The 27,611-nt window shown below is 46.7% G+C and overlaps 1 protein-coding gene across 1 annotated transcript in view; it reads right to left on the bottom strand.

The window, feature by feature from the left end:
• Window positions 1–287: 287 nt before the first annotated feature.
• LOC138568882 (vomeronasal type-2 receptor 26-like) overlaps window positions 288–27,611 on the bottom strand; it is a 117,516-nt gene continuing 90,192 nt past the window's right edge. The window contains exon 3 of the mRNA XM_069646663.1: window positions 288–1,195. Within this exon, the coding sequence (XP_069502764.1) occupies window positions 288–1,195 (908 nt within the window). The remainder of the gene's footprint in view (window positions 1,196–27,611) is intronic.

A 27,611-nucleotide genomic window follows, 5' to 3' on the forward strand; every position in this document is an offset into this window, starting at 1 on the left:
GGATGGCGCAAATTCCTGTGCCTTTTTCTTAACACATGCACAAAACAATCAAAACAAAAAGGAGAGTACAAAGTTCATGCAAGTGTTAGCAGCTGCTGTCAATCCAGCTAATTAAGCTGTCATTTAAAATAACCCCGTTCATATGTTGCTATGTTGGCTGCTCAAAAATAACAAAAAACGAATCACATTTGTAATGAAAAAGTAGCCTTGTCGAATGATGCTCTGTTCTTAATAGGGTGCTTGGTCATTAATTAGTTGGGTCATATCAAAAAGAACTTGCAGTGGTCTCAAGTCTTTGTGTGTTTCTCCATTAGGTACTGTTTGGTGTTCCGCTCAGGCCGCAGGATAATGACGTAGCACTTGGGGAAGAAGATACATCCCAGGAGTCCAGCACTGGAAGTCAGAATGGCGAAGATCTCCACGGCCACCATGTCCCTACCCTTGGTGCTCAGGTAGGCTGGGATGAAGGAGATCCAGACACTGCAGAACACTAGCATGCTGAAGGTGATAAGCTGGGCCTCGTTAAAACTATCCGGTAACTTTCTAGCTATGGAGGCAACAACAAAGCTCAGAAGAGCCAAAAATCCCATATAACCAACCACAGAATAGAACCCAATGACGGAGCCTTCGTTGCATTGTAAGATCATTTTACCAGTCTCTGATTTGGTGTCAATGTCTGGGAACGGGGCAGCGTGAATGAGCCACATGGTGCAGATCAACACCTGCACCAGCGTGCAGAGAAGCAGCAGACAGCTCGACACTCGGGTGCCCACCCACTTCCTGAACTTGCTGCCGGGCTTTGTTGCTTTAAAGGCGATGATGAGGGTGATGGTCTTTCCAAGAACAGAAGATACAGCAATTGTGAAGATGATGCTGAAGGAGGTTTGTTGGAGAAGGCAAGATGTCTTTGAAGGGCGTCCAATAAACAGAAGAGAGCAGAGGAAGCACAGCATGAGGGAGAGGAGGAGGGTGTAGCTGAGATCCCGGTTATTGGCTTTAACGAGAGGGGTTTTGCGGTATTTAATAAATATTCCCAGCACACCAGCAGTGAGGAGAGAGAAGAAACTCGCAATGGAAGATAAGACCACACCCAGAGGATCATCATAGGCCAGAAACTCTGTGATTCGTGGAATGCAGGTATCTCGTCTCTCATTGGACCACTGGTCTCGTGGGCACGTTATGCAGTTTTCCATATCTACATAGAAAATAATATAGTTCAGTGTCACACAAGCTTATTACAAGAAAGAGTAAGGTAAACAGGAAGAGAACAAGTGCTGAAATAGAAAAAAAAAAGATATTCTGTGACAGTCTGTCAATCTTGACTTCTCTGAAACGTTTAGACTTGGAGTCTACTCACTGATTGTAAATATGTGTATATAGAAAGTGGGCAAAGAACGGAAAGAACGGTGGTAGTAAAACCGTTGCCACTGTTCTTTCCGGACCGGCTGATTAAGAGTCCTGCAGGCGGGAGGTGTCACTCCCGCCAGGTCTGACCTGGCGGGTTTAACACCACCCGCCTGCAGGCGGACATTGAAACACCGGCTCTGTCATAGACGGAACCAGTGTTTCCATTGTCCCCATCCCCATGGAGTCCTATGAAGCTCCATGGGAATGAGGACGTACACAATTCTGCCTCTGCAATTCCCAGGTCACCGGGGTCGTAATGCCCCGGTGATTCTGGGAATCACGGAGGCGGAATGGTAATGAAGGTCTGGCGGTAACCTGCAGTTTTTCCGGCTCGGTTACCACCGGACTCGTAATGAGGCCCAGTGTCTGATTACAACGTGCTCAGAACAATGAGACAGAACCACTTTACTATTATACCTGACTCCAGCTTGCTCAGAGTTACGCAAGAGAACCACACTATTATTATACCTGACGCCAGCATGCTCAGAGGTGGACGAAAGAACCAGGTTACTATTATACCTAACTCCAGCATGCTCAGTACCACGACAGAGAACCTGTCACTATTATACCTGACTCCAGCATGCTGAGAGATGCAAGAGAGAACCACGTTAATAGTAAACCTAACTCCAGCATGCTCAGAGTCACGAGAAAGAACATTTGTATTATTATACCTGATTCCAGCATGCTCAGAGCCACAAGGGAGAATTATGTTACTATTATATCTGAATCCAGCATGCTCAGAGCCACGAGAGAGAACCATGTTACCATTATGCCTAACACCAGCATGCTCAGTGCTACAAGAGAGTTCAAGGTTACTATTATACCCGACTCCAGCATGCTCAGAGCCACAAGAGAAAATCGTGTTACTAGTATACCTGAATTCATCATGCTCAGGGCCACAAGAGAGAACCATGTTACAATTATATCTGACTCTAGCATGCTCAGAGCCACAAGAGAGAACCAGGTTACTATTATACCCTACTCCAGCATGCTCAGAGCCACAAGAGAGAACCAGGTTACTATTATACCTGACTCCAGCATGCTCAGAGCCACAAGAGAGAACCACGTTATGATTATACCCGACTCCAGCATGCTCAGAGCCACAAGAGAGAAGCAGGTTACTATTATACCTGACTCCAGCATGCTCAGAGCCACAAGAGAGAACCACGTTATGATTATACCCGACTCCAGCATGCTCAGAGCCACAAGAGAGAACCAGGTTACTATTATACCCGACTCCAGCATGCTCAGAGCCACAAGAGAGAACAAGGTTACTATTATACCTGACTCCAGCATGCTCAGAGCCACAAGAGAGAACCACGTTATGATTATACCCGACTCCAGCATGCTCAGAGCCACAAGAGAGAACCAGGTTACTATTATACCTGACTCCAGCATGCTCAGAGCCACAAGAGAGAACCACGTTATGATTATACCCGACTCCAGCATGCTCAGAGCCACAAGAGAGAAGCAGGTTACTATTATACCTGACTCCAGCATGCTCAGAGCCACAAGAGAGAAGCAGGTTACTATTATACCCGACTCCAGCATGCTCAGAGCCACAAGAGAGAAGCAGGTTATGATTATACTCGACTCCAGCATGCTCAGAGCCACAAGAGAGAACCAGGTTACTATTATACCCGACTCCAGCATGCTCAGAGCCACAAGAGAGAACAAGGTTACTATTATACCTGACTCCAGCATGCTCAGAGCCACAAGAGAGAACCACGTTATGATTATACCCGACTCCAGCATGCTCAGAGCCACAAGAGAGAACCAGGTTACTATTATACCTGACTCCAGCATGCTCAGAGCCACAAGAGAGAACCACATTATGATTATACCCGACTCCAGCATGCTCAGAGCCACAAGAGAGAACCAGGTTACTATTATACCTGACTCCAGCATGCTCAGAGCCACAAGAGAGAACCACGTTATGATTATACCCGACTCCAGCATGCTCAGAGCCACAAGAGAGAACCAGGTTACTATTATACCCGACTCCAGCATGCTCAGAGCCACAAGAGAGAACAAGGTTACTATTATACCTGACTCCAGCATGCTCAGAGCCACAAGAGAGAACCACGTTATGATTATACCCGACTCCAGCATGCTCAGAGCCACAAGAGAGAACCAGGTTACTATTATACCTGACTCCAGCATGCTCAGAGCCACAAGAGAGAACCACGTTATGATTATACCCGACTCCAGCATGCTCAGAGCCACAAGAGAGAAGCAGGTTACTATTATACCTGACTCCAGCATGCTCAGAGCCACAAGAGAGAAGCAGGTTACTATTATACCCGACTCCAGCATGCTCAGAGCCACAAGAGAGAAGCAGGTTATGATTATACTCGACTCCAGCATGCTCAGAGCCACAAGAGAGAACCAGGTTACTATTATACCCGACTCCAGCATGCTCAGAGCCACAAGAGAGAACAAGGTTACTATTATACCTGACTCCAGCATGCTCAGAGCCACAAGAGAGAACCACGTTATGATTATACCCGACTCCAGCATGCTCAGAGCCACAAGAGAGAACCAGGTTACTATTATACCTGACTCCAGCATGCTCAGAGCCACAAGAGAGAACCACGTTATGATTATACCCGACTCCAGCATGCTCAGAGCCACAAGAGAGAACCAGGTTACTATTATACCCGACTCCAGCATGCTCAGAGCCACAAGAGAGAACCAGGTTACTATTATACCTGACTCCAGCATGCTCAGAGCCACAAGAGAGAACCACGTTAATAGTAAACCTAACTCCAGCATGCTCAGAGTCACGAGAAAGAACATTTATATTATTATACCTGATTCCAGCATGCTCAGAGCCACAAGGGAGAATTATGTTACTATTATATCTGAATCCAGCATGCTCAGAGCCACGAGAGAGAACCATGTTACCATTATTCCTAACACCAGCATGCTCAGAGCCACAAGAGAGAACAAGGTTACTATTATACTGGACTCAGCATGCTCAGAGCTACAAGAGAGATCAAGGTTACTATTATACCTGACTCCAGCATGCTCAGAGCCACAAGAGAGAACCATGTTACAATTATATCTGACTCTAGCATGCTCAGAGCTACAAGAGAGAACCGGGTTACTATTATACCTGACTCCAGCATGCTCAGAGCCACAAGAGAGAACCACGTTATGATTATACCCGACTCCAGCATGCTCAGAGCCACAAGAGAGAACCAGGTTACTATTATACCTGACACCAGCATGCTCAGAGCCACAAGAGAGAACCACGTTCTGATTATACCCGACTCCAGCATGCTCAGAGCCACATGAGAGAACAAGGTTACTATTATACCTGACTCCAGCATGCTCAGAGCCACAAGAGAGAACCATGTTACAATTATATCTGACTCTAGCATGCTCAGAGCTACAAGAGAGAACCAGGTTACTATTATACCTGGACTCAGCATGCTCAGAGCTACAAGAGAGATCAAGGTTACTATTATACCTGACTCCAGCATGCTCAGAGCCACAAGAGAGAACCATGTTACAATTATATCTGACTCTAGCATGCTCAGAGCTACAAGAGAGAACCAGGTTACTATTATACCTGACTCCAGCATGCTCAGAGCCACAAGAGAGAACCACGTTATGATTATACCCGACTCCAGCATGCTCAGAGCCACAAGAGAGAAGCAGGTTACTATTATACCTGACTCCAGCATGCTCAGAGCCACAAGAGAGAAGCAGGTTACTATTATACCCGACTCCAGCATGCTCAGAGCCACAAGAGAGAAGCAGGTTATGATTATACTCGACTCCAGCATGCTCAGAGCCACAAGAGAGAACCAGGTTACTATTATACCCGACTCCAGCATGCTCAGAGCCACAAGAGAGAACAAGGTTACTATTATACCTGACTCCAGCATGCTCAGAGCCACAAGAGAGAACCACGTTATGATTATACCCGACTCCAGCATGCTCAGAGCCACAAGAGAGAACCAGGTTACTATTATACCTGACTCCAGCATGCTCAGAGCCACAAGAGAGAACCACGTTATGATTATACCCGACTCCAGCATGCTCAGAGCCACAAGGGAGAATTATGTTACTATTATATCTGAATCCAGCATGCTCAGAGCCACGAGAGAGAACCATGTTACCATTATTCCTAACACCAGCATGCTCAGAGCCACAAGAGAGAACAAGGTTACTATTATACTGGACTCAGCATGCTCAGAGCTACAAGAGAGATCAAGGTTACTATTATACCTGACTCCAGCATGCTCAGAGCCACAAGAGAGAACCATGTTACAATTATATCTGACTCTAGCATGCTCAGAGCTACAAGAGAGAACCGGGTTACTATTATACCTGACTCCAGCATGCTCAGAGCCACAAGAGAGAACCACGTTATGATTATACCCGACTCCAGCATGCTCAGAGCCACAAGAGAGAACCAGGTTACTATTATACCTGACACCAGCATGCTCAGAGCCACAAGAGAGAACCACGTTCTGATTATACCCGACTCCAGCATGCTCAGAGCCACATGAGAGAACAAGGTTACTATTATACCTGACTCCAGCATGCTCAGAGCCACAAGAGAGAACCATGTTACAATTATATCTGACTCTAGCATGCTCAGAGCTACAAGAGAGAACCAGGTTACTATTAAACCTGGACTCAGCATGCTCAGAGCTACAAGAGAGATCAAGGTTACTATTATACCTGACTCCAGCATGCTCAGAGCCACAAGAGAGAACCATGTTACAATTATATCTGACTCTAGCATGCTCAGAGCTACAAGAGAGAACCAGGTTACTATTATACCTGACTCCAGCATGCTCAGAGCCACAAGAGAGAACCACGTTATGATTATACCCGACTCCAGCATGCTCAGAGCCACAAGAGAGAAGCAGGTTACTATTATACCTGACTCCAGCATGCTCAGAGCCACAAGAGAGAAGCAGGTTACTATTATACCCGACTCCAGCATGCTCAGAGCCACAAGAGAGAAGCAGGTTATGATTATACTCGACTCCAGCATGCTCAGAGCCACAAGAGAGAACCAGGTTACTATTATACCCGACTCCAGCATGCTCAGAGCCACAAGAGAGAACAAGGTTACTATTATACCTGACTCCAGCATGCTCAGAGCCACAAGAGAGAACCACGTTATGATTATACCCGACTCCAGCATGCTCAGAGCCACAAGAGAGAACCAGGTTACTATTATACCTGACTCCAGCATGCTCAGAGCCACAAGAGAGAACCACGTTATGATTATACCCGACTCCAGCATGCTCAGAGCCACAAGAGAGAACCAGGTTACTATTATACCTGACTCCAGCATGCTCAGAGCCACAAGAGAGAACCACGTTATGATTATACCCGACTCCAGCATGCTCAGAGCCACAAGAGAGAACCAGGTTACTATTATACCCGACTCCAGCATGCTCAGAGCCACAAGAGAGAACAAGGTTACTATTATACCTGACTCCAGCATGCTCAGAGCCACAAGAGAGAACCACGTTATGATTATACCCGACTCCAGCATGCTCAGAGCCACAAGAGAGAACCAGGTTACTATTATACCTGACTCCAGCATGCTCAGAGCCACAAGAGAGAACCACGTTATGATTATACCCGACTCCAGCATGCTCAGAGCCACAAGAGAGAACCAGGTTACTATTATACCCGACTCCAGCATGCTCAGAGCCACAAGAGAGAACCAGGTTACTATTATACCCGACTCCAGCATGCTCAGAGCCACAAGAGAGAACCACGTTAATAGTAAACCTAACTCCAGCATGCTCAGAGTCACGAGAAAGAACATTTATATTATTATACCTGATTCCAGCATGCTCAGAGCCACAAGGGAGAATTATGTTACTATTATATCTGAATCCAGCATGCTCAGAGCCACGAGAGAGAACCATGTTACCATTATTCCTAACACCAGCATGCTCAGAGCCACAAGAGAGAACAAGGTTACTATTATACTGGACTCAGCATGCTCAGAGCTACAAGAGAGATCAAGGTTACTATTATACCTGACTCCAGCATGCTCAGAGCCACAAGAGAGAACCATGTTACAATTATATCTGACTCTAGCATGCTCAGAGCTACAAGAGAGAACCGGGTTACTATTATACCTGACTCCAGCATGCTCAGAGCCACAAGAGAGAACCACGTTATGATTATACCCGACTCCAGCATGCTCAGAGCCACAAGAGAGAACCAGGTTACTATTATACCTGACACCAGCATGCTCAGAGCCACAAGAGAGAACCACGTTCTGATTATACCCGACTCCAGCATGCTCAGAGCCACATGAGAGAACAAGGTTACTATTATACCTGACTCCAGCATGCTCAGAGCCACAAGAGAGAACCATGTTACAATTATATCTGACTCTAGCATGCTCAGAGCTACAAGAGAGAACCAGGTTACTATTATACCTGGACTCAGCATGCTCAGAGCTACAAGAGAGATCAAGGTTACTATTATACCTGACTCCAGCATGCTCAGAGCCACAAGAGAGAACCATGTTACAATTATATCTGACTCTAGCATGCTCAGAGCTACAAGAGAGAACCAGGTTACTATTATACCTGACTCCAGCATGCTCAGAGCCACAAGAGAGAACCACGTTATGATTATACCCGACTCCAGCATGCTCAGAGCCACAAGAGAGAAGCAGGTTACTATTATACCTGACTCCAGCATGCTCAGAGCCACAAGAGAGAAGCAGGTTACTATTATACCCGACTCCAGCATGCTCCGAGCCACAAGAGAGAACCAGGTTACTATTATACCCGACTCCAGCATGCTCAGAGCCACAAGAGAGAACAAGGTTACTATTATACCTGACTCCAGCATGCTCAGAGCCACAAGAGAGAACCACGTTATGATTATACCCGACTCCAGCATGCTCAGAGCCACAAGAGAGAACCAGGTTACTATTATACCTGACTCCAGCATGCTCAGAGCCACAAGAGAGAACCACGTTATGATTATACCCGACTCCAGCATGCTCAGAGCCACAAGAGAGAACCAGGTTACTATTATACCCGACTCCAGCATGCTCAGAGCCACAAGAGAGAACCAGGTTACTATTATACCTGACTCCAGCATGCTCAGAGCCACAAGAGAGAACCACGTTAATAGTAAACCTAACTCCAGCATGCTCAGAGTCACAAGAGAGAACCACGTTATGATTATACCCGACTCCAGCATGCTCAGAGCCACAAGAGAGAACCAGGTTACTATTATACCCGACTCCAGCATGCTCAGAGCCACAAGAGAGAACCAGGTTACTATTATACCTGACTCCAGCATGCTCAGAGCCACAAGAGAGAACCACGTTAATAGTAAACCTAACTCCAGCATGCTCAGAGTCACGAGAAAGAACATTTATATTATTATACCTGATTCCAGCATGCTCAGAGCCACAAGGGAGAATTATGTTACTATTATATCTGAATCCAGCATGCTCAGAGCCACGAGAGAGAACCATGTTACCATTATTCCTAACACCAGCATGCTCAGAGCCACAAGAGAGAACAAGGTTACTATTATACTGGACTCAGCATGCTCAGAGCTACAAGAGAGATCAAGGTTACTATTATACCTGACTCCAGCATGCTCAGAGCCACAAGAGAGAACCATGTTACAATTATATCTGACTCTAGCATGCTCAGAGCTACAAGAGAGAACCAGGTTACTATTATACCTGACTCCAGCATGCTCAGAGCCACAAGAGAGAACCACGTTATGATTATACCCGACTCCAGCATGCTCAGAGCCACAAGAGAGAACCAGGTTACTATTATACCTGACACCAGCATGCTCAGAGCCACAAGAGAGAACCACGTTATGATTATACCCGACTCCAGCATGCTCAGAGCCACAAGAGAGAACCACGTTCTGATTATACCCGACTCCAGCATGCTCAGAGCCACATGAGAGAACCAGGTTACTATTATACCTGACTCCAGCATGCTCAGAGCCACAAGAGAGAACCAGGTTACTATTATATCTGACTCCAGCATGCTCAGAGCCACAAGAGAGAACCACGCCCCCTAGATGTTCATGGAGCACCCTCTGATGAGCAGTTTTAAAGTGTGTGCTCTGACTTTTAATATTTGTACGGGCCTGACCCAGTCATTTTTGACTTAGTGAACTTCAAATTCCTCCTTAAAAAGGTGATTTCTCTTATTTATGGCTCTCGTTTTCATTTATTTAATGGCTCTTCTAAATGTGCAAGAGTTGGTTGTTATTTGCTAGCAGCTGGCTATACAGTGAGCTCCCGGGTGCTTTATATTGGACTGCTGCGTGAGTAAGGTATTGTGATTATGCCCTAAAAGCGACACCTACACCACACATTTGCGTCAACCTTATTGTTATCTATAGACCTCTTGCTGATATGCCTGACTTCAACAAGGAACTTTTAAATCTTCTTAGTGAGTTAAGTGGCCCAAACTGTTCCACTCTCCTTGTTGGGGATTTCAACCGGTGGTTCACAAATAACCATGACAAGGAAGGTGTTGCCTTGGTAGCTGGTTTGAACAGCCTTGATTACACGATTGCCAACAGTGATCCGACCTCAGCGAAAGGCAACACTCTCGACTGGGTCGTGATCAGATATCTAACAGTCCGGATAACTAATACTATGCCTTGTATCTGGTCAGACCACTGCATAACTGACTTACTCAGTTTTATGACCCCCATTCCAAAGTCAAAAATCCCCTAAGAAGGGTTTCTATTTGCAACTATAACAAAGTGCACTCTTCTACCCTACAGGAATGTATGAATACCCTCATGGCTTCCAGTCAGATCGCTGATTCCCCAAAAACCCGAGCTAACGTATTCCATTCCACACTTAGCTGCTTGATAAACAGACTCCCACCTATAAGGACCAAAACCATTAGGGATAATATAAACCACCATAAATGGTTTACTGCAGACCTCTGTTTATTGACAAAAAAGGAAAGGAAACGCGGAGTCTACATGGCTTTTGCAACCGTCTGAAATAAACAAGAATAAATGGAAAGATCTGGAATAAATCTATAAATCCTCAATCATGGATGCCAAAAAGAATTTTTTTAATTGCCAGATATCTGAGACAAATAATAACCTGAGAATTTTTTGGAAATTCTTAAATCCCTGGATAAGCCAGAAGCTTTACTACCCGACTTTATGCCCTCTAACCAAGATTGCATAAGGGCCCAACTGGCTTTCGAAGCCAAAGTGTCAAAAGCCCAGGAAAGGATTAAGAACGACTGGACTAAGGAACCCCCTGATTTACCTCCTATGCCTCAGCCTGTTACGGAAGAACAATCCAGCTTCTCCCTCTCTGCTGTTACACCTCAGAGATGGTTACAATTCTGGCCAATATACAGCCTTCTTTGTACCCAGGAAACACAATCCCCCCTAAATTAGCGCTTGCGAACAAGGAAATATTTGCTCCTTTTCTTGCTCGCTTTGTCAACTCTTGCTTTAATTAGAAGCTGGTGTCGACCTCCATCTAGGTGGTTACAGTCAGTCCTCTTGTGAAGAAACCCGGTCTAAATCCTAACGACTCCAAGAACTTAAGACCTATTACGAACTGTAACTTCCTGTTAAAAATGCTAGATAAGACTATGACTATCCAATATCAAGCTTTTGTGGAAAACCCAGGGATTTTACACCCAAGACAGTCTGGTTTCAGACCTTTCAACAGTACCGAAATGGCTCTTATTGATTTACAGTCCCACATGCTTGACATCGCTGACAAAGGAAATGCTGGCCTTTTGGTCCTTTTGGACCTGTCGGCCGCTTTCGATCTCTTGGATCATGGTCGCCTCTTCTCCACTCTTAGAAACGTCTGCCAATGCTGTGAAGGCTCTATTACTTTTTACGAACTATGCTAATGACACCCAGATAGTTATGGAATTATCTGGAGTCTACGAGTCAGACTCAACATGGCTCAGACTTAACTATGTCCAGATTGAGTCATGGGTGAAACATCATGGGATGTGCCTAAATGGCCGCAAGACAGCGCTCTTGATCTTCAGTCTCCCTCACGCTAGAGGCAGGTTGCAACGTGATTACCAGTCCTTCGTGATCCACGACTGTATCATCTCAGTCGTGGAAAAAGTAAGGGTCCTATCTGAACTCCTCTTTTAGTGCAGATACCTGTGTTAGCCAGATCTCCAGATCCTGCTCATACCATCTTCGCTTAGGAATATTCACACATTTCTTTTAGAGACTAACTGCGCATCCATTCAGCACTGGTCTGCCCCACCGGGACACCGGGACATCCCCCGGTAGGCCTCAGGCCTGTAGGGCCTCTTTTTGAGCGGATGTATACACTTCATTAAGAACATTGCATTGATTTTGCCTCGGCTCCGCCTGGGTGGTTTGCCTTGAATTGACTGCCACCACAGTGCGACCGAGGCAGGCACTGTAATTATTTTTCTTCCCAGCAACTGGGCTGGGCCCCCCCCGCGCCTGTGCACGAGGGCCTCCTGGGCCAGGCACCAGAGGAACTGCAAGTGCCCCTGGCCCCCTGCTGCAGCTCAGGCTGCGCCACGTGCACTCTGCACACATTTTCACTGGCAGCTCAGGGCAGCGCAGAGGTCAGCAGGGCAGACTGCAGGGAGCTGGGCTGGCCCGGGCTGCATGAGGCCTAATAGCAACTTGCAAGACGCAAGTCAAGAAGATCGAGTTTCAGGTAAACTGCAAGACGCTTCAGGCTCTGGCTGTGTGCACAAACCGGCCCCCATGGCCTCACACTGTCACTTTCTCGCTCTGCCCCCTCTTTCTCTCTGCACCCCCACTCCCTGCCTCTCCCGCTCTTTTTCTCACTCTGTCTCTCTCCCTCTCTACGGTTCCATCTCTCTTTGACTCGCACTGTCTTGTGCTTTCCCTTGTCTTGTGTGCTTCTCCCAAAATGTCGCCACTATGTTCCCCTGCACCGCTGCCAAATGTTTTGTTTAAAACCTGAAGATTTTACCGTTCCTGTCCCTCCCCCACCCCGTGTGTCCAGAGCTCAAATTTCACACAAGGTCTGCCTGAGCCCTGCGCTCCCCCGCAGCACCCCTTCTGCTCTCCCTTAGGCTGTCCACCATAGGCGTTGCTACAACCCCAGGTCTTTTGATTGTAGCCATTCCCCGCTTTGGCACTGTGTGGTGCTCGGCTGCTGCCGCTGCGGCTGCTCCACAAGCACAAGTGGCTGAGGAGGGGATAAGGGAATGCTCGCCGCCTTGCATTGCTGTGAAGGCTGATGCTGCGGGTGGAGTCAAGGGCTGTGGCAGCAACATGCCAGTGCATGTGCACGCAACATGGGATGCAGAGGGACACTAAGGATGCAGGAGCCTCCTCCACATACTCAGAGGCCTTTAGAAGCAAAGACAGGACTGTATTATGTGCTCGGCCAATGACGGCAACTATGGACTAGGACCTTCATTGTATGTAGTTGTCTAGAGGCAGCCACAAGCAACAATAATCCAAGGTCTGAGGTACACGCTATGTACCAAGCAGAAGGGAAACGAAACATGCTTTCAAAAGCATTATTCACAACACTCTCTTACTTAGACAACTCCAATGGCTTCTTAAAATGGTCTGCTGGAAGGGATCTTTCGGCAGGAGGAGCTGGGGTCCCTCTAATGCTTCTGTCAAGAGGTGTGCCCCAAGTCTTTGCTAATCCCCATCACATGCCCGCTTCATGTCCGATGCCCCAACTGTGACATAGTGCTACGGATCTACGTGAAAACACTGGATAAAACAACCAGTCAGAAAAGACTGAGGTTTTTTGGTCGAATTGCACAAAGAAATTGGGGGTTGTGCACTTTTTTATAATAAGGCGGGGCGGGGGAAGACACCTCCAGCCACACTAGTTCCACCTACCTTCATTTATACTCTTCCCCCACCCCCATCGATTTCAAAAACAAATTTGATCAAAATACCTCGATCTTTTCGGCCTCGTTATTGTCCCATTCGTTCTTATAGGGGATAACCAGTGTTACAGTAGCTTCCTGAGGCGGATGCTTGCACGGCGGTTACGTTTTATCAGTTACAAGTCCCAGAGTGGATGTCTGCCCCAGTTTATGGGGTACTTTTGGTGTGGTTTTAATGTTTTTTGGGGGATCCGTGTTATTTTTGTTTCCAGTGGTGCTGGAACAATTTTCTGAGGGAAAAATGGAGTGATGGCCTGGGCATATGATGGCAGTGCCTCACAAAATATCTCAAGCCAAAACTGTTGGCTTTGTATTTGCTTGTTTTTAAAAGGACTTCAGTCCATGGAAGACATATGCATCAAGTGGCTTTGGGCATACTTGGTTTAGGCATTTGTATTACACCAGTAGCCATTTACAGCTGGAAGTAAGCAATGAACTCTCAGCAGACTGCTTACAAAGAACCCTGGCAACATAATGGTGGCTGGTAATGCTTAATAGAGCGAGCGCAAAGAGACCGCAGGAGGATGTGTTTTGGGCAGAGGGGGCCAGGTACCAGATGGGAATTGCCATAGGGGTTACTTGGTGCATGTGCAGTCAATGGGTGGATAAATAACCAAGCAACACCCACAAGCTGTGCCCCTGCTCACATGCCATCTCCCGCCTACCTGTGCTCTAATGCATTCTTTTCGGCTTATAGGTGGCCCTTAACTAACTGACCAAACTAAAAAATGCAAAATGGAATCCACTGGTGGATTTTCAAAGCACATCTTCCAAATACATAGTTACAATGGTACATAGTACAAGTGACCCCGACTTACACTCTCATTCTGAGTATAGGGAAAAGCGTCAAAAGTAGATTAAATTTTGGAATCCCCTAGAAAATGTCATGTGTGCGATTTTATAGCATGGAGCCATGTTGCGACGTGGGATGCCATCAGCTCAGCCAGCATTCAGACATGTGACCTGCAGCTTAAATATACATCTCCACAGTAGGCAGAAAAAGCAACCCAACCATTTCACCAAGATTGGAACCTATCACATGCACACCGAAATCCTCATGCTCTGCCCCAGGTGCTTTAGCCAGCTTAGATTTATTTAATGGTATGACTAGTAAAGACTTTACACTTTCTCTCAAATCACATATTTGGTGTATTTGTTTTTTGGTAAAACAGACTACTTAAGATAAATAACATTGATTTATTAAACATTGGTATACTCGTTGATATATCCCCAGAATACTTTTCGATTTGTTTTTTGCCCAAAATCATTTCAATGAAAAACTCATTGAAAAATAGAGGGAGTGGGGGTTGGTAAGGGGATATAAAGGGTAGAGGGTGGGGAATATGGAGTATATAATAGGGGAAATATTTAATAACATCATTTCAATTCGTCTTTTCAGTGAAAAAGTTTAGGGAAAAATGCATAAAAAGAAACTGGGGATGAAACAACATAGAACCCAAAAACTGAATGTAAGCCAGTGTGTTTGAGTATAGGAAACCTGCTATTTCATATCACAGATGCTTTGCACAAGAGAAAAAGCCATTTTGCTCTGTATTAGTTCTAGGGGAAAAAACTGCCCCTTTGGTGTTGGGAAAAATATATTAAAGAATAGGGTTATTGTACTTCTGCCCTAGTGCTTAAACTGCAAAATTGCACTAGTCCCAGAGCAAAGCTTCTCTAACAAGAGTCCTAGGAGAAATGCGTGTGCATATCTCGCGGGTCACTGTAACATTCGTGCAGTTTTCAAATGTGAATTATTCGACCTGTGTTTGTGTTTGATTTTATTTTAAATGGCAACATTCTGATAAATTGCGACGGCCGAAGGAATCAGGTATGTGGCGTAGGGGGTGGGAATGGGCAAGAGACCCAAGGGAAAGGGAGCGAAGGATGGGGAAGATGGAGGGGCTTGGAACGCAGGCTTGGATAGTGGAATTTAGCCGGCAATCGAGACACCTGATTGGCTGGCTCCCCCGCCCTGGGTTCCAGTATTTGTTAATCTCATGCTTCATCTCACAGGACCAAAACACTTCAAAGAAAATAATGAGTTTCAAAGCAAATATCCACATGTGTTGGCAGAAGGACTCTATCTCTTAGGAGTGTATTTCACTTAACCTATATGTGAGTGTTTAAGGTTTCCCAGGTGATGAATTGTTCACCAAGAGAGAAATAGCACTCAGCACCCTTGAAATTTGAATAATGCAATCATATTTTCTTGTAGAATGATGATTAAAATGTCCTTGCTGCCCCTTGCTCCATGAACATGTTTCCTGTAATGTATGCAGTAGCGACGCTGGATGCCATCAGCAGCAACATAGTGGCCTCCTTTATGCTCTCTGAGCTGACATTATGGGGGAACACAAACAATATACTAGATTCCAGGAAGGATTTCAAGCTGGATATTCCACTCCTGATAATCTTGTTACCCTACAATACTTAATACACTGGGCAAGCTACAGATTGGGCCTCATTCCGAGTCTGGCGCTAACCAATGGCGCTATTAGCGCCTTGGTCGGCGCCGGACCCGTACCGGCACCGCCCTGGTCGAATGGGAAATTACCGCCCTATTCCGAGTTGCCCAGGGCGGTCATTTCCCATTCCCCAGGGCTCTTCCCCATTCCCAAATGAGCCCCCATAGTGCTCAATGAAAATGGGGAAATTGTAAATAACGGTGACCGTACATTACTGTCACCGTTATTGGCTTAAAAGCCCCTTTGCGCCCTCGTTCCTAACGCCTGCTAAATGCAGGCGTTAAGGACGAGGGCGCAAAGGGAACTCGGAATGTGGCGGTAAGGGATTACCGGCACCGGTCTCGTTAACGGTGACCGGTATCCCTTACCGCCATACTCGGAATGAGGCCCATTGTCTTTACTGACTTCAGAGCGGCTTGCAGTACTAGTAATCGAGATCTTCGCATCCCCTTACATCTTCTGCATCTAACTCAGCAATTATACCCTGAGGCCGCGCTTAGGATACGCCTTAATCATCTGGGGAAATATTCAGATATTGTCCACCCCAGTCAGGGGCTAAAGCTAGGTTGCATTCTGGCCCTGTTACTATTTAATATTTATTTAGTGGGTCATTTACCCAAGCAGCCCATAGCTACCTTCCTGAGCTCGGAAGCAGGAAATGATGTCCTCTGCTTTCGCCAATGATGAAATACTTGCGGATTAAACACAGGTTGGTCTCAGAGGATCCATACTAGCAATTATTCATTATGCTAAATGCAATGTGCATATTATCAATGTTGTCAAATGCAAAGTCATTGTGTTTGGAAGTAGAACATCTAGAAGACCAGCCCCTGAGCATGAACACTAGGTAACTCCACAATTCATAAAGTTAATGAAATCAAATGGTGTTTTGGTCCCCAATAATAGGGCTAAACCAGAATTAGAATATTAGAATAATATAATAATAATAGAATTAGAATAATAGGGCTAAAGAAGTATTCAGCCCTACGTTACATTGAAAGCCCTAGAGAGACGATCTTTCTTAAAGAGCTTTACTGAGCAAAAAGAGGTTTTCCCTTGGAAGGTATCAGGGAAAGTATACACTAATACTATGGTCCTCATTAGGAGTTTGGAGGTAGCCATGCCCGTAATAAGGGCATGGCTGCCTCCTAACTCGGGTCCGGGTCCGTGGTCCCTGAATGGGGAAATACCGGGCCATTCCAACCTTGGAGGGCCCGGCATTTCCCCATTCAGGGAACACATCCCCATTCCCATTTCAGCCCCCATAGGGCTCAATGGGAATGGGGAGGGAGCTAACAGCTCCCTGGACCCTCGCGGGACCCGCAAAGGACGTGTGGTCTGACCAGACGTCCAGAGCGGGTCCCGCAAGGGAACCTCGTGGTAGGGCGGAATGGGATTAACAGCACCGGCACCTTTACCGGCACTGTTAAACCCATTGCGCCTGGGTCGTAATGAGGCCCTGTAACTCATTTTCTACCTCCAGCCACACAAACACAATAATGTCCACATGACAAAATACATAGGTTCCTAGTGCATTTGAGATGCAATCTCTTTCCCTCTCGCATGAGAGAATTTGCAGGGGGGGCTGTGGAGAGGCCACACTTGCTTACTCAAGGGAGGGCTGTAGAGAGGCCACCCTAGAAAATGCACAGCACTTGCTTACTCAGGGGGGCTGTGGAGAGGCCACCCTAGAAACTGCACAGCACTTGCTTACTCAGGGGCGCTGTGGAGAGGCCACCCTAGAAACTGCACAGCACTTGCTTACTCAGGGGAGGCTGTAGAGACACCACCCCAGAAACTGCACAGCACTTGCTTACTCAGGGGTGGGGGGGTCTGTGGGGAGGCCACCCTAGAAACTGCACAACACTTGCTTACTCAGGGAAAGGCTGTGAGAGGCCACCCTAGAAACTGCACAGCACTTGCTTACTCAGGGGGGCTGTAGAGAGGTTACCCTAGAAACTGCACAGCACTTGCTTACTCAGGGGAGGCTGTGGAGGGGCCACCCTAGAAACTGCACAACACTTGCTTACTCAGGGGAGGGCTGTAGAGAGGCCACCCTAGAAACTTCACAGCACTTGCTTACTCAGGGGTGGGGGGGTCTGTGGGGAGGCCACCCTAGAAACTGCACAACACTTGCTTACTCAGGGAAGGGCTGTGAGAGGCCACCCTAGAAACTGCACAGCACTTGCTTACTCAGGGGAGGGCTGTAGAGAGGCCACCCAGAAACTGCACAGCACTTGCTTACTCAGGGGAGGGCTGTAGAGAGGCCACCCTAGAAACTGCACAGCACTTGCACACTAAATATCCAAGGTTCATGTCAGTTCATCTGAAATAGCTGAACAAATCTGCATAACATCTCAGATCATTATCCTTGCAAACACACTTTATACAATCTGGAGTACAATGACCATTTATTTAAAATGAGAAGATTGTCCTTCCATAATGCCATCTTTATATATACAAGACACTTAGGTACTCAGTTGATGCAATTTATCAGTGTTTGGTTGCCCTCTGCTGTGCAAATTGCAAAGTGTACCCATGTGTGCCCTTTCACCTCATCAACAGCTATCATTTGAACAAACAGCTGATGCAATTTACCAGTGTTAGGTTGCCCTCTGCTTTCCAAATGACAAAGTGCACCTCTGTGTGCTCTTCCACTTCAACAACAGCTACCAGGTTAAAAAACAGAATGAGCATGGTTCTGCGCGGTCACCTTCGGCTTCCACTATCACAGAGATTCAGAATAATTTCAAGTTACTTCTTTCCACCCCCACTCCTCTTCACACAGGGCACGGAGGTTCCAGTGCCAAGGAACAGTTAATTACTGACTCAACATTGCAGTCTCTAATTATGTCCATTTTTATTAAAGCAATCATATTATAATCTAAAGTATGTTTCGTCGCTCAGCTAACACACATGACATTCAGGTATGATATTCAGAGCTTTTACACAGTAAAGAATAAAGACAACAAAGAAATGAAAGCTTAATTTTCCCATAATGCCTTTCCGCGGTTCTAAAAATCAATCAATTTAGTATTTATAGTTTGCTATTTTTTTTAATATAAAACTACACAAACAAATTCATGTTTTGATGTTAGGTTGAATTATCATAATTTTAACGTTCTTGCTGTTTCGATTGTTTGTTCACTTTTCCTTTCTTATAAAATCGTTGTTTTCTATCTTTGTAAGAATAGTTTCATTGTACGCTTGTATAAGGGGTCGTCTACTGCAAGTAACGTCTGGAATACCAAAGTAATTCAAAATGGAGCATACACCAAGAAAGAAGTAACGCAATGTATTACGCCCAGAACGCAGCTGGGAAAGCAAGATTCAAACAGCCCTGTGGAACTGAACTGAGTGAAGTAGCTGTCAACGCTGGCACAGTAGGCACACTTTTTACACACAGACAACATAATTTTCATATGCACTGTTGAAACATTTGTTAAAACACTTTACGAGAGCTGAATGTTGGGAATTAAGTTACAGCAATTCCCACCCTGGCCACCCTTGCCCCCATTGTCCAACACTACCCATCGTGATGTCATGTACCGTCCCACAATTACGGGTCAATGTATTACGTGGTTGAGCTGACTACTGGAACTTTATTCATCTGCCACTGGTCAGTTTCCATCGAAACACACAGAACAACCTGAACTTGTCAAAGGAGAGACATTCACATTGCATCAGACCAATGAGGTGCCCTGTGGCCGTCCACAAGGACACAAAACTGTGTTTCACCTTAGGGACACCGAACTCTCTTCGTTGATTGGTTCCCTGCCGCTCGTCCCCTCGCCCCACAAGTCTCTTCCCATGCTCATCTGCAAAAGGGCGATTTGAAACTATGGACTACACTGTGGTTGGATTTTATTTAACTGCATTTAATTTCTAATTCCTCATAAGTTCCCTGCAAGCACCCAGAAGTCTGGCTCTCTGGCCTTGAAAGGATCAACTGATCCAATTCCCCTGGGGCAACGTTTTCCTGGGAACAGTCAAATTGTAACATGTCTCCAGCATCCTGCTGTAGCAGAATGCTTGAGAAATTCATGGTTACCCAGGTCATAAGGCCCGTGGCTGCGACAAAACAACTAATTTACTTACCTGAGGCCTATAACCCAAAATGGCTATTGTGCTGTGCCCCGCATGCTAAAATACTGTTCCTACCACTACCCTTGCTCCTTATCCCTATCCCCTGGCTGCCCCTCTCTCTCATGCCCCCACTCCCACTTTTACATATGGACTTCTCCAGCTGCACCTGTGCATATGTTATGCAATGCAGAGATCATTGAAGTCCTTACCCCTGGGATGGCCCCTTTCTCTGCCCGTTACATCCCTCCATCAGGCATGTCATTTATATGTGCGCCCCCCCCCACGGCATCACTGAAGATGCACCTTTATTTTGTCCCCCTCTTTGATCAATTTATCGATCAACACCTCCTGCCCTGTCCAGTTTTCACTTACTGTCTTGGTAAGCTATACCCGAGTTACCCTGTCCATGCTTCCCCCTGCTTCCTCATGTTCTCCTAATGAGGACCCTACTGTCACACACTCTTACCCATCCTTCGAGTTTGTCACCCAAAAGGCATCATACTCATCCCTGTTTACAGTCGACATTGTGACCATCCCTTGTGCATTATGCTCTACTGCTCTGGACTGTGTTGAACCCAAGTGTTTACTGTGAGCCTTATCCCCATCCCGTCAACATTCAGGGACATCATATATTGCCACCTCCCCCTTTCTTCATGCAGTGTCTTAGTATTAGCTGACCTTCACAGAAGGTGATACCCAAGTGTTTACTGTGAGCCTTATCCCCATCCCGTCAACATTCAGGGACATCATATATCGCCACCTCCCCCTGTCTTCATGCAGTGTCTTAGTATTAGCTGATCTGTGCAGTGTCTTAGTATTAGCTGATCTGTGCAGTGTCTTAGTATTAGCTGACCTTCACAGAAGGTGATGAGCACCAGCACAAGCACTGGGACAGTTACTTCGAAAAATGTTCACCAACCACGTTGGGACACCTGCAAAAAGGGGGTCAAACCAGTTGTCTGATGATCCTGCATCTATTTCATTTGCCATAGTCTCGTGGAGTGTACGAATTTCCTCTATGGCTTCTGTTAGTGTTCCATTGACTGCATCATTAGCTGGGATTATAATAAAGCAGCTATTACCTATTATGTGTAAAATGCCACTTTCCATTGCAGTAATCATATCCAACAGATATCTGTGTGGTAGTGCCACCAGTCTGATGGCCCGAAGCTCTTCTCTTAATGCATTTAGCCCTTTCTTGGTTGATTTCGCAAATTGTAACAGCTCATAACGGGCCACTTGCGGCCATTTGGCATTAGCTGCTGCTTGGACCCATCGAAGCAGAAGTGACACAAAAAAGGTATATGCTTTTGAAAACAAGTGAAAATATTGGTTTGCAATCACACTTTCTGGGGATTTGCAGGACGAATAGTTGCCGCTGAGCCTGTCTCTCTTGAATGAGTGTGCTTGGGCCTCTTGTATTTTTCTTCCCCTGCCATCTTCCTCTGGAGCCCAGCAGTATAGTCACTGAAAGAGGGCACCAATTCCGATCGAGGCACCACCAGGGCAGGGCTGTACAAGGTGACGAGGGAGCATAGTCCTCCCCAGTCGGAAAGGAGCTGGGCGTACGCTTGAGTCCCACAAGTCTACCATTGGTCCATAACTGCTGCTGTCCCACTCCCCAGTGCTGGAATGCTCATCACCTTGGTGTAGCCAGAATTGGACCCCAGGCGTGCTGACCCGTGGACCTAAAACATAAGGACATTCGTGTAAGAGGCTTTATGTGTACTGGTTGCTGTCTCTCATCCATCCAAGTTAATGCATGCACATATTTGTTCCACATTGCCCTACAGCTGGCATTCATTTTTGCCACTACATCCTCTTCAAACCCCACCAACCCTTCTGCTCGACCCTGTTGCATTCCCCCCTCTGATTGCCCATCATGAAAGACACATCCCTCTATCCTCATTAATGGCCCTGTGTGGCACCATGAAATATCATGTCCTGTTTCATATCAGCACTTCAGTCTGCTGTCTGTCGTGAGCAACTGCTCCCCCCTCCGTACCCCCTCTGTAACATATTCCAATATTATATTTTTGGTAGATTCATTTTTTGCCATTCTCCCCAGCTGCATGTAATTGTCGGCATACACCTTCTCTCCCTTATCAATCCAATGGACCGTTAATGAATGATCCTGTAATAGGTCCCTAGTTTTACAAAGTGATAAGTGCATTAGGCACCCCTCCACTTCTATCGTGACCTCTTGAGGAAGATAAAGCTGGGTCATCCCTGTGATGTGTGGGATGAGAGAGCACACATAACAAGTGCCATTTGCCCACTCTCACCCCACACTCCTCACATGATCATACCACACATTAATGATAATGATGTGTTATTTAAATAGCGCCTTAATCCAAAGCGCTTTACAGAGCACATATTTACATACAATATCACCCAACCGAAATTGGTACTCATTTATCGACCTCGGAAGGATGAAATGCTGAGTTGGCCTTGCCGAGATTCGAACCTGCGACCTGCAGATCACGCTCTGATCGCAGCAGCGAGCGCTCAACCCGCTGAGCTATCTTACCGGTTTACCAGATACTGTGTCCTGCCCTTCCCTGATTCCATCATGACACATATCTGCCTTAACTAATTTTCATTTATTTCTAACTGGGTTGTTTTCACTTATACCAGTGCTTGCTGGTTATCAAATATTAAAAACTATAGACATAAAAAACAAAGAGCAACACACAAAAATGATATACTACATCATAACATAGTACATTTCTGCTTTCTACTAATGCTGATGTTATTCCCAGGCACACAGTTCACCTCCTCCACAGGCCTCCTGAATAGTCTTATAGCAGAGAAAAATGAAATGATAACTGAGCAATACTCCCCATCAAGTGGTAAGTGGTTATCCTCTCCTCTTCTTTGTGGGAGCCGGTGCTGTTGTCTCTGCAGACGTCGGAATGGTGGATCCATGTTCTGCAGTCAGCAACCTTGACTGCGGTTAGAGTAAAGTACACAACTGTGTGTGGACCTGTAAAGCGAGGGGGGGAAACCTGCAGGTGTCTCACCGCTAGTCCCTAGGGATCTGTCATCCAGGTGCCCAGGACACGGACATTGCTTTTGGATCCAGTTCCTGGGGGTGGATAAGTGCAGGAAGATCACCTGGATGAGGTGTCTTCAGGGAGTTGAAGTGGGACACCGGATGGCGAGACACATTATCCCCTTCCCTGTAAAACCTTTTTCCCATCCTACCAGGTAGGATACTTAAGAACTCAACCCCAACCCCTTTCCTGAGACGAACGCTTCCTCACGGACGGCTCACTGTGAGAGAAAACAGACAAACACCCAAACCATATACCTGACATGGTCAGGCAGAGTCAGGCAATTACTGATCATTACACACACCTGCAGCCTTTTAACATGACCCAGGTTGAAAAAGCAAGGCAAATCATGCGAGGAAGCAGCAGTTCCAAGATGGCAGTTTAATACAAGGACAAAGACAGCAAGACCGGAGTGGGTTGCAAGGAGGGAAGTGCCTTTGACCTTTTCAGAGAAAGACTGTTACTTTCATGAGCCTTCAAGAATAAGAAATTTAAGACCTGGAATTAAAGCTGAAGAAACCTGCATTGTGTGTCGGAGTAACACGGTACTCTCCCGCGTCGATAGCCAAGACGCGGAGGAGCGTTTGTTGTTGTGGTACTGTCCATGGCTCCTACAACAAAGCAGCACCAGAGAAGTCAGCTCAGCCGTGAGTCGGGGAGACTGATACCAGACTGGTCTATTTTAGAGCCAAGGTTGCAAGCAGCAACATTGCATAGAGAAATCTGAAGAGAACAGTGTGTAAACCTTTGAACCCAAGACAGATACCATAAACAGAGTGGTCCGGCACCATGTTGGTGATCATTTTGAAGGTCTCTGTTAGGTATCCAACATAGAGGTGGCAAATGTAAAAAGGAATTGTGAAACTGAAGTGGTCCTGCAAAGGATCAAGCCAAATCCTGTGCACTTTTGAAAGTCTTCGATAGTTGATGTTAACTGAAACTGGTCAGAGACCGGCTGATGGAGACTATTTGTGTAAGAGGAAGGATCTGAGCCTAGCTGAGGGGGATACAGGGTGAACCATGAGTCACCCGAGAAAGAATATTCAATGAACATTGTGTGGATAGTCCCTATACAGGTTTTTCCATTTTGAGATAAAGACAGGGGTACACATCTATTGGTGAACACATCCCAGAGTTCGTCATCCCACCTTTCCTCTGTATTTATGTCTTCCCCCTCGTCCCTGTCCGAGGTGACATAGTCCCTGTCAGATCTGTCACGTTCCTTCTCCCCTTTGTCACAGACCCCATTATTGTCACAATCCGCCGTCCCTGGAAACTATGGCAGAAATGGAAGAAGGGCTACTGAGTGGAAACTAATGCAGCGCTCTAGTTGTTTACGGCGCGTCACATACAAATAGGTGTCACGCCTAAGCGACGATACGTTGCAACCCTCCTTCTTTGGGTATACACGCTTGTACTCCGTCCACTGTTCTGGTGGTTCACGCTGCCTTCCCGCCTTCATTCTACCTCACTTTCTCCTAGCGGTTCGTTCTGTTCTACCGACCACCATTCTGCCCTCCCTCTATGCTCTGCTTTCCTTCGGAGCGTTCTTCCACTCCGAGCCTACTTACTCTTACCTTGCATTTCTACTACTCATCTGTTAACACGCATTTGCGTTTCCTCTTCAATACCTTCTGGAAAGACTGGATACGCCAATTTCATCTCACGAAGTCGACTGCATTCATGAACAGCAGTTTAACATCGTCCCAGGGTTTTTCAGCTTCGCTTTTCCCTGGTCGTGGGGTGGTCCCCCTGGAGGCCCCCGCTGCCGGGCTGGCTGCTAGTAGGCAGGGTGGCCTCTGGCAGGGTTCTTCCTAAGACTCATCCAAAAAAGCCTTAACACGCCTGGAGAAGCCGAAGGGAGATTTCTTCCGAAGACTCATCCAAGGAATCACGGACAGGTGAGGAGGAAGGGGAATCTGGGTCAGAAGAATTGTTCTTGGATAGTTTACCCCACATTCTTGAGAATTATCTAGGTTAAACATTATCTTCCCCGATGCTCATCCCTCTTTACAACTGGCTGCCCCCTGCTCCTTCTCCTGTCTCTGCACCTACTTTTCTATCACCCTTTCTGCTTCCTGGAACATAGTGTCCAACTAGTGCTGCATGCTTTTTTCTATGTCAGACAAATATTTCCTGTTACTCTTGTCCTTGTGTTCACTAGCACCGCCCCCTTTGGGCTTCCCTTCCCCCGTCCTAGTCCATCCCAGTCCCCCCTCTCTGGGGACATTTTCCGTGGGTTGGTATACCCTGCAGTAGGCTCCAAAGTTGGGTACATTCTGTAGGACAGAGGAGGCGCAGTGGATGATGCCGCCGCATCGCTGTCCTGCCTGCCGCCCTTTTCAGACTTCCCCATTTTCTCTTTGTAGAGTTTACAGAGCCCTAGGATATTCTTCCTTTTCTTAAATTTAGATCCTAGTAAAAATGAAAACATACTTTATATTATTCTACCATCAAATGTACCATCGCCTGGTCACTCTCAGAAACACTGTCCTGCAGTGTCTTGTACCCAATGAAAATGGTACTTAAGTATTTGTTAACAATATTAGGGCAACTTATTTCACAAATGGTAAAGGATCGTGTACATCCTGAACACCATTCCCACCTGCCTCCTAAACCTCTGCTAATTTACTTTGTAAGGGCCCTCTCCCTTTTAAATCACCAAATTAGCCCACTTACCCTTATCTCCTTCTCACACACCCCACTTCCCTCTTCTCACTCTTACCTGTCATGTACCCCCACCTGCACCTCACACCTCCATACTTACCCTTCCTCCTGCTCAACCCCATCCACATTCACTGGCCTTCTCCACAGGCCTGCCCACTCATGCCTATCACGCTCACCGGTCTTCTCCACAGGTCCACCCACTCGCTCAATATTAGTACACATATGGCCTTCTCCACAGGCCCACCGGCTACCGAAAGTGCCCTATGTTGATATACTAAGTTCTGGCCACACCTTCGGCCTCGCATTTGCCACTACTATGGCAAGCACAATTATTTACACACAACCAGTGGTGGTGGCCCTTCCAACTCGGCCAGTCCCACATAAAACACCAAATAATACCAAACCTACACCGACACTCAACAACTACTATCCTACTGCATGCAACCTTTCAATAAATCAATAAATCACCAAAACCCTGCCCCAAAAATGACGCAACTATACAATTGCCTGCACTACGCACAACACCCATCTAAATGGGGCCTGCCACTGTCTACGCACCCGTCTGCTCTATCGCAGACGTGCCCGCCACACACCCACTCCATATCGGAGGAGTGGCTCTAACGTCTACTACTACTACGGCCGATCCTCCCCCCTGTAGGATGTGTCCTAAACAGCATAAGAAATCCCCCCCCCTCCATGGGCATGCAACCACAGTATCACACGCTCAAGCGAGGGTGCACTAATGTGTCCTAGAGATCCTTAAGTCCTCCCAGCACTGAGAATCCCTATGGCCTGCGCCTCCACCTGACTGCGAGCGGCGCTCAGGACTAGGCAGAACTTTGTGAACTCTGCATCTGCAGGGCCTCCTCGGGTGTGCACTTCGGACTGGTCTGCATTCACCTGGACCGCACCCCACAGGGAGTGCGGCCAGAATACCCTTGTCCTGCTGAGGGATCTGAGGATCTCGCTGGGGCCTCTAAATGTATCAGAGGTCCTCCACTGAAAGTAACACCTGGAACACCAAAGTAATCCAAAAAGGAGTGTACACCATGCAACAAGTAACACAACTTATTTAGACCCGGAACACAGCTGGGAAAGCAAGGTTCAAACAGCCCTGCAGAACTGAACTGAGTGGAGTAGCTGTCAACGCTGCCCACAGCAGAAAAAAGTTTTATACACAAGCAACATAATTTGCATACACACAGTTGAAGCATTTGTTAAAATACTTTACAAGAGCTGATTGGTGGGACTACGTCAGTCCCCTATATCTAGGCATAAGTTACTGCAATTGGTTCACGCCACCCTGGCCCTCCCATTGTCTAACACCATAGCTCTCAACTCACCCACTTTTGGCGGGTGGCACCCGCCTTGCAAAGGGCTGACTCACCCGCCAAGCCTCCTGCATGCCCATTCATTCCAATGGGCGTCTCACCCGCCAAAAACAAAATCGGGTGATTTCACCCGCCTTTGTGAGACATATGGTTGAGAGCTATGCTAACACCAACCATTGTGACATCACGTACCTTCCCACATCTCCCCACAATTATTGGTCAATGAATTACATGACGGTGCTGACCAGTGGAACGTTATTCATCTGCCATTGGTCAGTTTCCATCGAAACACACAGAGCAACCTGAGCTTGGCAAAGGGGAGACATTCATAGGGCATCCGACCAATGAGGTGGCTTGTGACCATCCAAAAGGACACAAAACACTGTTCAACCTTAGGGACACTGCACCCTCTCCCGCTGGTTGGTTCACCGCCACTCGTCCCCTCGCCCCACAACCCTCTTCCCATGCTCATCTGCCAAGGGGTGATTTGAAACCGCAGACCTTACAGTGGTTGGATTTTATTTTGCTGCATTTAATTTCCAATTCCTTACATGTTCGCTGCGAGCACCCGGAAGCCTGGCTCACTGACCTCAAAAGTATCTTCTGATTCCATTGCCCTGCTGCAACGTTCTCCTGGCAACTGTCAACTTGCCACATGTCTCCAGCACCCTGCTGCAGCTGAAT

The sequence above is a fragment of the Ambystoma mexicanum genome, chromosome 2q (assembly GCF_040938575.1).
Source record: "Ambystoma mexicanum isolate Mex_15411 chromosome 2q, UKY_AmexF1_1, whole genome shotgun sequence".
Taxonomy (NCBI): domain Eukaryota; kingdom Metazoa; phylum Chordata; class Amphibia; order Caudata; family Ambystomatidae; genus Ambystoma; species Ambystoma mexicanum.